The sequence below is a fragment of the Taurulus bubalis genome (assembly GCF_910589615.1).
Source record: "Taurulus bubalis genome assembly, chromosome: 3".
Lineage (NCBI taxonomy): Eukaryota > Metazoa > Chordata > Actinopteri > Perciformes > Cottidae > Taurulus > Taurulus bubalis.
The window spans coordinates 26004715-26016307 of record NC_136591.1 but is presented as its reverse complement, the minus strand read 5'-3'; the positions used below and the strand labels follow the sequence as shown (position 1 = coordinate 26016307).

Here is an 11593-nt window from a genome sequence, read left to right as displayed (position 1 = left end):
TATAACTTGTCATAATCCCTAATAACAAAAAGTAATAAATGAAGAGGTCACAAATTAAATTGATTGAATTGAATAAATAAAACAAATAGAGTAATAACAACAAAAACACGCAGGCACTTGTATAGACAGACGTTACGTCACGCGCGTCATCACTGCGTATCGTCAAAAAAGGAAGGACCCCTGAAATCTGTAAAAGCAGAACGCGGGCTAATGTAAACTTTAAAAATAACGGTGTATTTATAACAAAAGTGCCCATGCAAATACAAATCCAACGGGGAAAGCTCGAAACAAATGCGGAATTAACGTTTTGTCGCTGCTGTGCCGCCACAGAAGTGAGTTTTTCGTTTGAGCTGTTAAAAAGCTAGCTGGCTAACGGCTAAAGTTGCTACACAGCTGCGCAGTTTCGTTTCACAGAAAACACCGACAACACCCACTATGACACTAAGCAAACCAGTCTGTTTACTTTAGTTGTGTTGTTTTCCTGCAATAGTACATCTTCGAGAGTGGCATGGGCCGACTTTAACTAACTTTGATAGCTGACTGCCGCTAACTACAACATAACCACAGAGGTAACTTCGTATTTGCCGGACATTTGTTTCCAGGTAGTAACATTATAGTTGTCAAGTTCTGGCAACGTGGAGGATCAAGACATCCTTGTGTTATGTAATGTTGACTGGCCACAGTTCACGCCTTTCTTGAATGTAATTGTAACACACGGAAGGCGCTAACTGGAGCTAGATGTCCCAAGATAACCAAGCGAGACTTGTTGATAATATTCATTTGCGATGGAAGTGCTGCTTTTACTAAGTTACGTTGCATCTGATATCACCTAACACTTTAACATACATGGTTGATATTGGGCTTAACGGGGGATTTCTCATGATTTCCTCAAATTCCTTTTTCCAAACCTAGACAGCAAAGAACAAAGCAAGTTTACACCTTTTCAGGTTTTCCTATGCATACATATGTATATACTGTTTATTGGGCATTCATATGTAAAGAAGTGTGCCAGTCAGTCCATATGCATTGCTATCCAGGCAGCCATTACAGCTCCAACTAAACATTTGTTTTTTATACCTAAACGTTTTATATGTTTGTTTAGTAAAGGTCAAACCCTATGTCAAATGCCTGCAGTGTCAGTTATTTGGATACTTGTTTAAGCTTCAGCACTATCTGTCACAATGCTTTTGGCTGCCTACACTACACATATGCTTTATTGTCATACTAGCTGTTTTGTTTTAGTCAGCTTTTTTCTTGAATTGTACACAGAGTGAGATTCTGCTGCTCTGTTTAATTTATATGAAAACGTTTTTATGTTTTGAACTTTAAATCGTTTTAAATGTTAACATATATATTTTTAAATGTCCTTAATTGTCCCTTGTGTGCTAATACACCTCATCTATCATACAGAGTATCTAATTAGTATTGTCTTTTCTGCTCTGTTTTAGCTAAGATGAAGAGAAGAGCTGAAGCAGCAGCAACAGTAGTGCAGGAGACAAAGAGGCATCGTGAAGACAGCAGCTCAGATGAAGAGTCGCAATTATCCAGACAAGGTAGATATATTAACTTGAGTTCTGTCAGTATAGGTATGATTTTCCATTTCAAAAACGATTTAGTTCTCTATTAAGGGGTCTATTTTTTTCAAGTATGGTCCTGGTCAAATCCCAGAGGAGACCATACGGCTGTGGTTTTGTTTTGATTTTAGAACGCAGGTCAGCAAAAGATTGTAATGCTGAAACGTGATTTGATGAGCATGATGATCCAATGCTGTTAGGTGAAGTAGTTATTATGTTTTTTGCTGAAGTGTGTTTGTTTACTTTGGTGTGTCTGCCTGCTCCTGTGTTCTAGACTCCAGCCAAAATGATTCACTCAGTGACCAGGAGGACCAGAGACCAGGATTTTCCATGCCCTCCATATCATCCCTTGATGACCAAGACACTGACCCCACACAGGCCTCCTCCGATTTCTCTATGTACAACACTGTGTCACAGAAACTCATGGTAATATTTTGAAGCCCTAACTAACACTAGATATTTAACTGTTGGCAGTCTCAGAGTGTATGTTGCAGAATTTCCAATTCTACGTATACAATTCTTAGATTAGGACATTCTTAGATTATTTAGTATTCAGAATGTTCCATTGTCTTTTCTTCACTCACTTTATCTCTCTTACATTTTATACATTTAGGCTAAGATGGGCTTCCGTGAGGGTGAAGGTCTGGGGAAGTTTGGCCAGGGACGCAAGGAGATTGTGGAGGCCTCCAACCAGCGAGGAAGACGAGGTCTTGGTCTCACGCTGCAGGGCTTTCAGGGGGAGCTCAATGTTGACTGGCGCGATGAACCAGAGGTACACAGAAGCAAATAATAACCATGTGATGTTTCCAGTGATGTTTTCTGTAAATTCTGTAAAATATTTTTTATTAAACTATCTATCAATTTTATTAAAATGGCAGAATCACCATGCAGCATTGTCCAGATACACTTTCCAATTAAAAGAATACATAGAACAAAGCACACAAGCACACAAAATAATGAACAGTAAAAACATCAGTATTAATGGTGATGGAGTTCAGGGGTAAACTAGATGTGTGCTGAATACAAGAAAACAAGTAATCTACCATATAAAACACTTTTCTTTTTTATACGTTATCAGTTTCTCATCTCCATTGTTTTCTCCCTTTGTTTGCCTCTTTTTCTGTGTGTCTGTCCAGCCCAGTGCCGAACAGAAGGTAGACTGGTTCCCAGAATGCACCACAGAGACACCAGATGCAGATGAGCTGAGAGACTGGATGAAACTTGGAGCGGTAAATGCTGGTGTAGATAAATTATGATACACAATGTTCACCCTGGCACACTATTTTGCTTCAAATGTACACATTTGGTTTTTGATGTTTTATTTTGACTGCTTACAGAGAAAACTTAAGATTGAGGATGAAACAGAGTTTTGCACTGAAGACCTTCTACACACTTTACTAAGGTGCAAGGTGAGTTATAACTTCTCTTTTAATTTTACTTCCTTTTTTATTTTATACAAAAAAGAACATAATCTTAATACTTCAGCGGAATATATCTAACGTTCAGGAAACAGAGGGGGGAAATTAGTTAGAAGGCATTTACCATGCAAAATCACAAACCTGGTAAAAGCTACTTAATTTAGTGTGAATGGTAAATGTGAGTGTTGGCTTAAATGCTTTAATTGCACAAATAATAACGCTGTGCTGAATGAGGATATCAATAGTATTTTCTTTGTGTAAACCACTGCGTCTGTTTGATGTTCAGACAGTCTTTGATAACCTGGAGGGCGAGGAGATGAGGAGAGCACGGACACGCTCCAACCCTTACGAGACTATCAGAGGAGGTATTTTCCTCAACAGGTCAGTCTTTAGATAGTTTACAACAGTGTTGAAAAATTATCAATATGGATAATATTGTACATGTAATTTGCTTATTTAAGGATTTATTTACCTTAATTTCTTAGTATATTTCTTATTTCTTAGTTTAAATTCTGTGAAAATAAAATCAGATAAATAGAATCCGACTGTTTACTTTAAATTTTAACATGGATTGTAGAGTGCCGTGTGTCAACCATTTAAACACAATGACACGTTGCATTGTGTTCTTTCTGTATTCAGAGCAGCAATGAAAATGTCCAACATCGACCATTGCTTCGACCAAATGTTCACCAACCCAAGGGATTCACAAGGGGTGAGTTGGTCAAAGTAACAGCTGATTCACTTTTGTTCACACAGGCTCATTATAAACAATGGTGTGACAAACCTTTTTCATTATGTAGAAACCTCTGACAAAGGACCGCGAGGGTGAACTGCTGTACTTCGGCGACATCTGCGCGGGGCCTGGAGGCTTCTCAGAGTACATACTGTGGAGAAGGCGTTGGCACGCCAAGGGGTTTGGCATGACGCTGAAAGGACCCTGTGACTTCAAACTGGAAGATTTCTTTGCGGCGCCGAGTGAGCTGTTTGAGCCTTACTATGGTACGCACACACATCTCATTAAGGAGAACAGAAACTGGTCACGTCTCAGTTGATGAATGATTCAGTGAAAGCCTGACCTTTTGTGTGTGTCCCCAGGTGAGGGAGGGGTGGATGGGGATGGAGACATCACTCGGCCAGAAAACATGACTGCCTTCCGAAACTTTGTCCATGAGAGTACTGAAAGAAGAGGGCTGCACATCCTCATGGCAGATGGGGTATGACTATTTCCCATATTTTTAGCCACTGCTCTGCCTCACAGCATCTCAAATGCACAATCTCAAACAGAAGACGAGGTCACATATTCCTGCTCTTGGTGGGTTGAACTGAGATTTTCAGCTTTTTGTTAAGTAATTGTATCGCTTTCGGTTTGATGACGTTCTTTGTTAGGGTTTCTCTGTGGAAGGCCAGGAAAATCTCCAGGAGATCCTGAGCAAACAGCTGCTGCTCTGTCAGTTCCTCACTGCCCTTTCTACACTCAGGACAGGTATGTGTACACATGTGCATGAATGGACGAGTCACCAAGTTAGTCTGCATACCTGTTCATCTATGACTCCTATTTTAAACTCTGACAAAGTGGACCTACTGATGTGTCTACATTTCCTAAAAACTCTCATATACATTCATCATATTCATCTTATGGTACTCATTGTTTTATTTGTGTGCACATGTCAACCTTTTATGTGGATGTCCAATCATTGTTGATGGTAATTTGGTCAATTGAAGCAATTCATTCCCCAGTGCATGCTATATTGACCGAAGAAAGCTGAATTCTCCTTCTCGCAAAGCTGTGCCGGCAGTGCCTACATGCACCAGGGTGCCTTTCTGGAGTGTCCCTGCCGGCCGCATCCTCTTGCACAGCTAATGCAGTCGCAGCCTTGGCCTCTCTCCACTGCATTTCTTTGGCTGTATAATCTGCCTCGAATCAATACGGATAATATCGGAGTTAGCCAAAACACGGCAATATGTATCCTTATCCAAAACATCCTCTGCACTCCACCATTTTTGCTGTAGCTAGTTTGCAATACAAGAAAAGAGAACAAAACGTTCTATTTGTTAGCCGCATCAGGAGCATGCCACGCCCTCTGGCTACCCAGAGGTGGAGACATTTTTAATTTAACATTTTCTCATGTATAAACATCATACCTTAAATATCTTTGCAATAGACCCCAAAGGTGAAGATCAGCTGAAATAGCCTACACTTCACTATCACGTCAAATGACAGTGCTGGATGTCGGAATAATAGCAGATTCTGCAGCTGCAAACTCTCAAGCTTTCTCTATCAATATATCACGCACGGAGGAATGTATTCCTTTAATCGACTACTATTACCATTAACACTGATTGGACATCAACGTAAGAGCTGGCAAACTTTCCCTTTGTAATAGTTGATAGTGACTTTTTGTCTCCTCAAGGTGGTAACTTTGTCTGTAAGACTTTTGACCTCTTCACTCCCTTCTGTGTGGGTTTGGTCTACCTGCTCTACCTCTGCTTCGAAAGGATCTCTCTCTTCAAGCCCATCACCAGCAGGCCCGCCAACTCTGAGAGGTGAGGCCGTGTCTGTGTGTGAAAGCCTTCAGTTTGTGCAAGAAGATCTGTGTGGATTTGGTTATAATTGTAGGGCAATTATTATATTTTAAGTGAATATAAATACTGTAGTAAAAATCCTTTGTAACATGCGTAACCTGCATGTTCTCTGATGTAACTCATCTCTTCTGGGTTGTCCCAAATATCTTTTGAATAGCTTTGGATAACTGGAGAATTTGTTTAAATGAGTGTCTGATTTTGTTGTTGTAAATAATGTTTTCAATTAAAGACAAATCAAAGCCTGAAACAGGTAATAGATCAGTTTAAGTAGAAGGAACTTTAATATTTGCGCTCAGATTTGGTTTTGCCACTTTCTGTGTGAAAAGAAGTATTTCTTCACAAGTATTCATACTGAGAATTACAATTAGGTTTAGGCAGAAAAGTTTAGTATGCAGCGTCTCAACTACTGTAAATGTGACAGTGTCTCTGTTATGGATCCAATTTTGTATTTAGTCTAATGCCGTGTTCACACCGGACGCGACGCGAATTTGCGGCGCGACCAGTTTACATGTTAAGTCAATCCACAGACGCGCTACGGCGCGAATTTGCGGCGAGATAGACTCGTTGGAGGCGGCGCGAACAGAACGTTTGACCTGGGGCGAACAAAGCGAAGGACGCGGCGCGAATTCGCGTGAGTTGAATTATCCCAACTCTGGCAGAGAAATCGTGTGACGCAAAGTTGCGGCAGCCAATCAGCGTTGAGAATCAGCGTTGAGAAGCTCCGCCCGTCACCACCGCCGTCTCCCCGTTTCTAAATGAAACTGCTGCTGCTCCGCCTGAACCAGCGCTGACAGCAGCTTCATTGAGACGCTGTTGTGGGACTACGGATGATATTATGAACCCAGACACCATGGAGTTTGATGTTCCAACATATGTGGAGTTTACACAAAAAGTATAAAGCAGAACTGGTGGTTATTTCCATGGTGAATGTCATAATCGGTATCGTTTTACGAAGATACGCGAGACGCAGTTCCTGGAGGAGTCGGTGAAATTCACCGAGCTGTGTGCGGCGACGGATGATATTATGAACCTAAATACGAGGCGTTTCATGTTCCGACATGTTTGGGACTTCCACAACAAGTATAAAGCAGAACTAGTGGTTATTTATTCCATGGTCGATAGCGGAAATGAAAGCTTCGTCGCTTGTCTCTCACAGAGGCAAGCAACAGAGCTAAGCCACGCCCCTTTGGTCGTGCCGCGAATTTGCGTTTGGTGTGAACACCCTCTTTCTACTCGCGCGAGTAAACTTCCGCGGTGGACGCGGCGCCGCAAATTCGCGTCGCGTCCGGTGTGAACACGGCATAAGAACAGAGAAAACTCTTCCCGTTCACATCCGCAGGTACGTAGTGTGTCGTGGTCTGAAGCCCGGTTCAGAAGCTGTCCGGGAATACATGTTCAGAATCAACCTGAAACTGAACCAGCTGAAGAACACAGACAACGACGTTACGGATGTGGTTCCGCTGAGCATCATCAAGGAAGACACCGACTTCTACCAGTATATGGTCAACTCCAATGAGAGGTAAAGACGCACAACATTCACTAATAGCCATAATATTTCAAACTGAGTGACTGAAAGAAATGTAATTAACTCTCACTGCAGCCTCTGTGTAGTCCAGATCAAGGCCTTGGCTAAGATCCACGCCTTTGTCGTCGACCCGTGAGTAACCTTTTTTGTACTTGTCTATGTGCATATATCTCTATTGCAGTATAGCCATGAGTGATGGGGTTCATGTCTGCAACTGACTGAGTGACGTCTGTTTCTCTAGGAAACTTTCGGAGTCGAAGCAGGCAGACATTAGAAAGAAGTGTCTGAAACTGTGGGCGGTGAGTAGAGAACTAAAACAGAACTAACAGAAAGACCAGAGTTAGTTAAATAAAGCAGTTTTATTCTACGTTATTCCACTCCATTATACATTGTACGTCTCTTCCCAGGTCCCAGACAAGGCCAGAGTCACTCCTGCCTCCTCAGACCCAAAGACTAAATTCTACGAACTGATCAAGGTTAGATAATACATTTGGGAAACCCTACAATTCTGATAAATGTGTGCTGTCAGAGAATTACATCTGTTAATAATGAAAATGAAAGGTTGATATTTCTGTGATTTTTCAAACAAGTATTATGTATTTCTGTCCTCTTGAAGTATTAACTCCACATCTGTCTTTCTGCTGTCTTGCACCTCAGCACTCGGATGTGGAGCCGTTCCAGTCTAAGCTCGCATCCCTCAACACCACTTCACTTGAGAAGTTACGTCATATCCTGGACCACAGGTGCATTGTGGGAGGTGGAGAGCAGATATTCCTACTGGGACTGGGGGTAAGTCAGTAAGGCACAAAACAATAAATTAAGGATTTGAACTTGTGTTTTGTCTTAATATACTGTAGTAATGTATTTTTCACACCACTTGCCCAATCCTCTTTTTGTACATTGTAGATATAATTTGTCTTTTTCAAAGTTTTCCATATTTTAAATCAAATAGCACCAATCCTGCATGCATTATTACATACAGTAATGTGACAGCCAGGCCTGTGTAATCAAATTCAGCTATTTATCTATCTATTTCTTCAGTCTATTTACCCCTAATGTTTTTGTTTTTTTTGTTTTATTTATGGAGATGGATAGTTGTGACCTTTCTTTCAAAGCATGGTAGCCTGTAATTTAGCTGTGTTTCATGTCTTTCATTGGTTCTCTCCATTTTGTCTTTGGCTTGCAGAAGTCTCAGATATACGTCTGGGATGGGAAGATGCCCGTGCGCTGGAGGAAACTGGAGAATTTCAAGTTAGAGCTGCCAAGAGATACACTTCTAAGTGTGGAGATTGTCCAAGAGCTGAAAGGCGAGGTGAGTGGGAAACAGATTAAATAAGTGAGCCAATGTCCCAAAACCATTTAAGCTTGGCTCCATTTCTTTTAATTCTGATATAATAATTGTTCTCATGAGATGTGTACTTTTGCTGTATGTCATGCTTTCTTTATCATTGTATCCTGTTAGAAATAAACCTGAATAAGCTACTTTTGTTTGCTGCTTGTGATGATGGTTTACATGTATAAATACAGTTGATTTGGTCCACAGGGAAAAGCTCAGCGCAGAATCAATGCAGTTCACGTCATGGACGCACTAGTACTGAACGGCACTGATGTAAGAGAGCAGCACTTCAACCAACGGTAGGACAACGTCACCATCATCACTGATTCTTAGGCTTTTATAAATTGCTGCAAAATCATCTCCTTGTAAAGCATAAATACATAGATGTTAATAAATAAATTGACACGTATTGCAATACAATGTACTTTTAATACCGGTTTTCTGTAGTTCAGTAAATAATGTCCATTGAATGTCCAGGATCCAGATGGCTGAGAAGTTTGTGAAGGCAGTGGCCAAACCCAGTAGACCAGACATGAACCCAATCAGGTATTCATTTCAATTAATTTAACTATTTTGTGAGTTTGGAGGCCAATCATGGTCCAAAATGCAGATCTGATGTGAAAATTTGAACCTTCCAGTGCACATACATGGAGAATGGATGTAATGTTAAACCGTTTTAATTAATTGATTGAACTGTTTTGTGATAAACAAGTCTCAGACACAAATTAATATTCAAAGGTGAATGTTTTTTATGTCTAAAAACATGTCTGGAGGAGATCTTAAATGTAACCTCTGTCTTTTCCCAAACAGGGTTAAGGAGGTTTACAGGTTGGAAGAAATGGAGAAAATCTTTGTCAGGTATGACAGGACCAATATGCGACATCCTCAGGCCAAGTTTTAAAGAATCATTTACTTAATGTTGAGGATATTCTACAGTTTTTTCTTCTTTGTTCATCCAGGCTTGAAATGAAGGTGACAAAGAGTTCAGGAGGAATCCCACGTCTGTCCTACACCGGCAGAGATGACCGACACTTCCTCCCCACCGGCCTTTACATCGTTAAGACTGTCAATGGTGCGTATTTGTCTTTTGTATTTCTATTTGTTTTAACCATGTCAAAGCATTAACAATACGGGGGGCAAAATACTTAAATTACTTAAGTTTAAATAAAAAATGTGCAACATATCTCAGTCTCCTCCCTCTCCATCCCTCAGAGCCGTGGACGATGGCATACAGTAAAAACTCCAAGATGAAGTTCTTCTATAATAAAACTACCAAGACCTCCACTTATGAAATGCCACCCAACTCTGCTGCCCCCTTCAAGTATGTAGCGTCTTCTCTGCACATATTGAATTGATCAATCTTATGTGAGAAATTGACAGTTCTGTAGTGGCGATGATAGAAAAAGGGAACGTATGTATGTATGTATGTAATAGCAGCCTTGGTGATATTATATGATTGAAATGTATCCTTTCTTTGTCTTCGTCCTCAGTGTTTGCCACGCCGAGCGGCTCTTCTGGGCCTGGGTGGACGGGGTGATAGTTCATGATTCTCAGACACGGATGGACCCTGAGAAACTGTCCAAAGATGATATTTTGTCCTTCGTCCACCAGAATTACCAGCACTGAAATGCTCACAGAACCCCAGAGCTTCATCGGCTACAACCTTGACAGATAATGCACTAAATTGTGGAGGATTTAGAGCTTTAGAAAAGGTTATCATACAATGCATTAATTGATATTTAGTAAAAGAGGGATTCATAAAATACTGCCTGATAAATACATCTACCAATACATAGATCAGGATTGTCAAAAAGGTTCAGCTTTTATTAATCCCTGTTTGTTTTTTTTGTTCACTTAAATATCAATTGGTAAACTGTTTTATAACCAAGGCCCTTTCGTTCCTCTATATTATGTCGCTAAGATAAATTACTACCAGGTTGTAACTGGAGTTACGGAGCTCGAGGGATGAATTGTTTGCTGCTATTTCCAGCGGTGACGTTTGAACTCTGTGTAAGCGACGGACATTTTGATAAACCACTTTGTCTTTCCGCTCTTTCCACCGCCCTCCTTGGCTCTATGGATTGTAATGAATAGGACTCGCCTCAGAACAATATGGCGACAAAAAGCTGCTGCCACCGTCTCTTCATTGAATTGCATGTCCCTGTACAGTTCCGCGTATCTTAAACTATGCATCCATAGCCGTAAGCACAGTCTCGCTTGCCTTGCTCTACATCTGCTCATCTCCACAGGGACCAGAATCTGTTTGCTCGGTCTCTCACAACTCAACAACTGGCACCTCGTTGGCGCTCCTGCAAACCAGTAGCTGAAGTCTAAAGACAACAAACACGTTATTCATGTTCTGACTTACCCCACCATCGCCTCAACGTTCATATCGGTTCCAGATGTAGCAGTTTTGTTCCACTCATAAGTTATCTTTCACACGTGCGTGTGTGTACCGTATTTGTGTGTGTGTGTGTGTGTGTGTGTGTGTGTGTGTGTGTGTGTGTGTGTGTGTGTGTGTGTGTGTGTGCATGTGCGTGTGTGTGCGTGTGTGTGTGTGTGCGTGTGTGTGCGTGCGCGTGTGTGCGTGCGCGTGTGTGTTAAACATTTGGAAGGTGTCCTGTTAGGTTTTAGGTTGTTTTTACTCCTCTTTGTGATTGTGCCTCATAACCCCTGGACTGTGTTTTTCTTAAATACTGCAAATTACTTATTTTTTTTCCTGTAAAGTTAGCTATCCATCCGTATGATGTAAATACTTATAATGTAGTAAATAAATGGGAGATGTTCTTCCCAGAAATAACTTTCAACTGCTTAGTAAAATTTGATTCAGACTATCGTCTGAGGGATGATCACCATGGCTGGAAGAAACTGTTTGAATGCCACTGTTGCCTGACTGATGATAACTTCCTTATATTTGACCAACCTGTTCTCCTACACTTGAATACTTCTGTATGTCAGGTACTAGTAGTTCACTTAATACCTGTTTTACTAAAATGCATCATGTGAGCATGAAGAAATGCACCACGTGGGCCCAAAGATAACATCATAATATCGGACCCCTTTTATAGTTTAGAGTGGTTCAAATTCTCAAAAGTAATGTGCAAGTAATCAAATGACCGAAAAGCAACTGACTGACATTGAACCCTCGGGCCTTTGA

At 40.9% G+C, this 11593-nt stretch overlaps 1 protein-coding gene across 1 annotated transcript; it reads left to right on the top strand.

Moving 5' to 3' along the window:
* Positions 1–1453: 1453 nt before the first annotated feature.
* cmtr1 (cap methyltransferase 1) lies at positions 1454–11281 on the top strand (the record flags this gene model as incomplete). The annotated part of the gene is made up of 23 exons (XM_079215344.1): positions 1454–1553; positions 1849–2000; positions 2188–2346; positions 2711–2803; positions 2912–2983; positions 3279–3373; positions 3632–3704; positions 3793–3991; positions 4088–4206; positions 4379–4475; positions 5404–5536; positions 6915–7094; positions 7176–7232; positions 7342–7399; positions 7508–7576; positions 7758–7889; positions 8287–8412; positions 8644–8735; positions 8914–8982; positions 9247–9294; positions 9396–9508; positions 9649–9757; positions 9927–11281. The coding sequence occupies 23 exons, from the start codon at positions 1454–1456 to the stop codon at positions 10060–10062; spliced, it is 2481 nt and encodes an 826-aa protein (XP_079071470.1). The 3' UTR covers positions 10063–11281.
* Between the last annotated feature and the right edge of the window lie 312 nt (positions 11282–11593).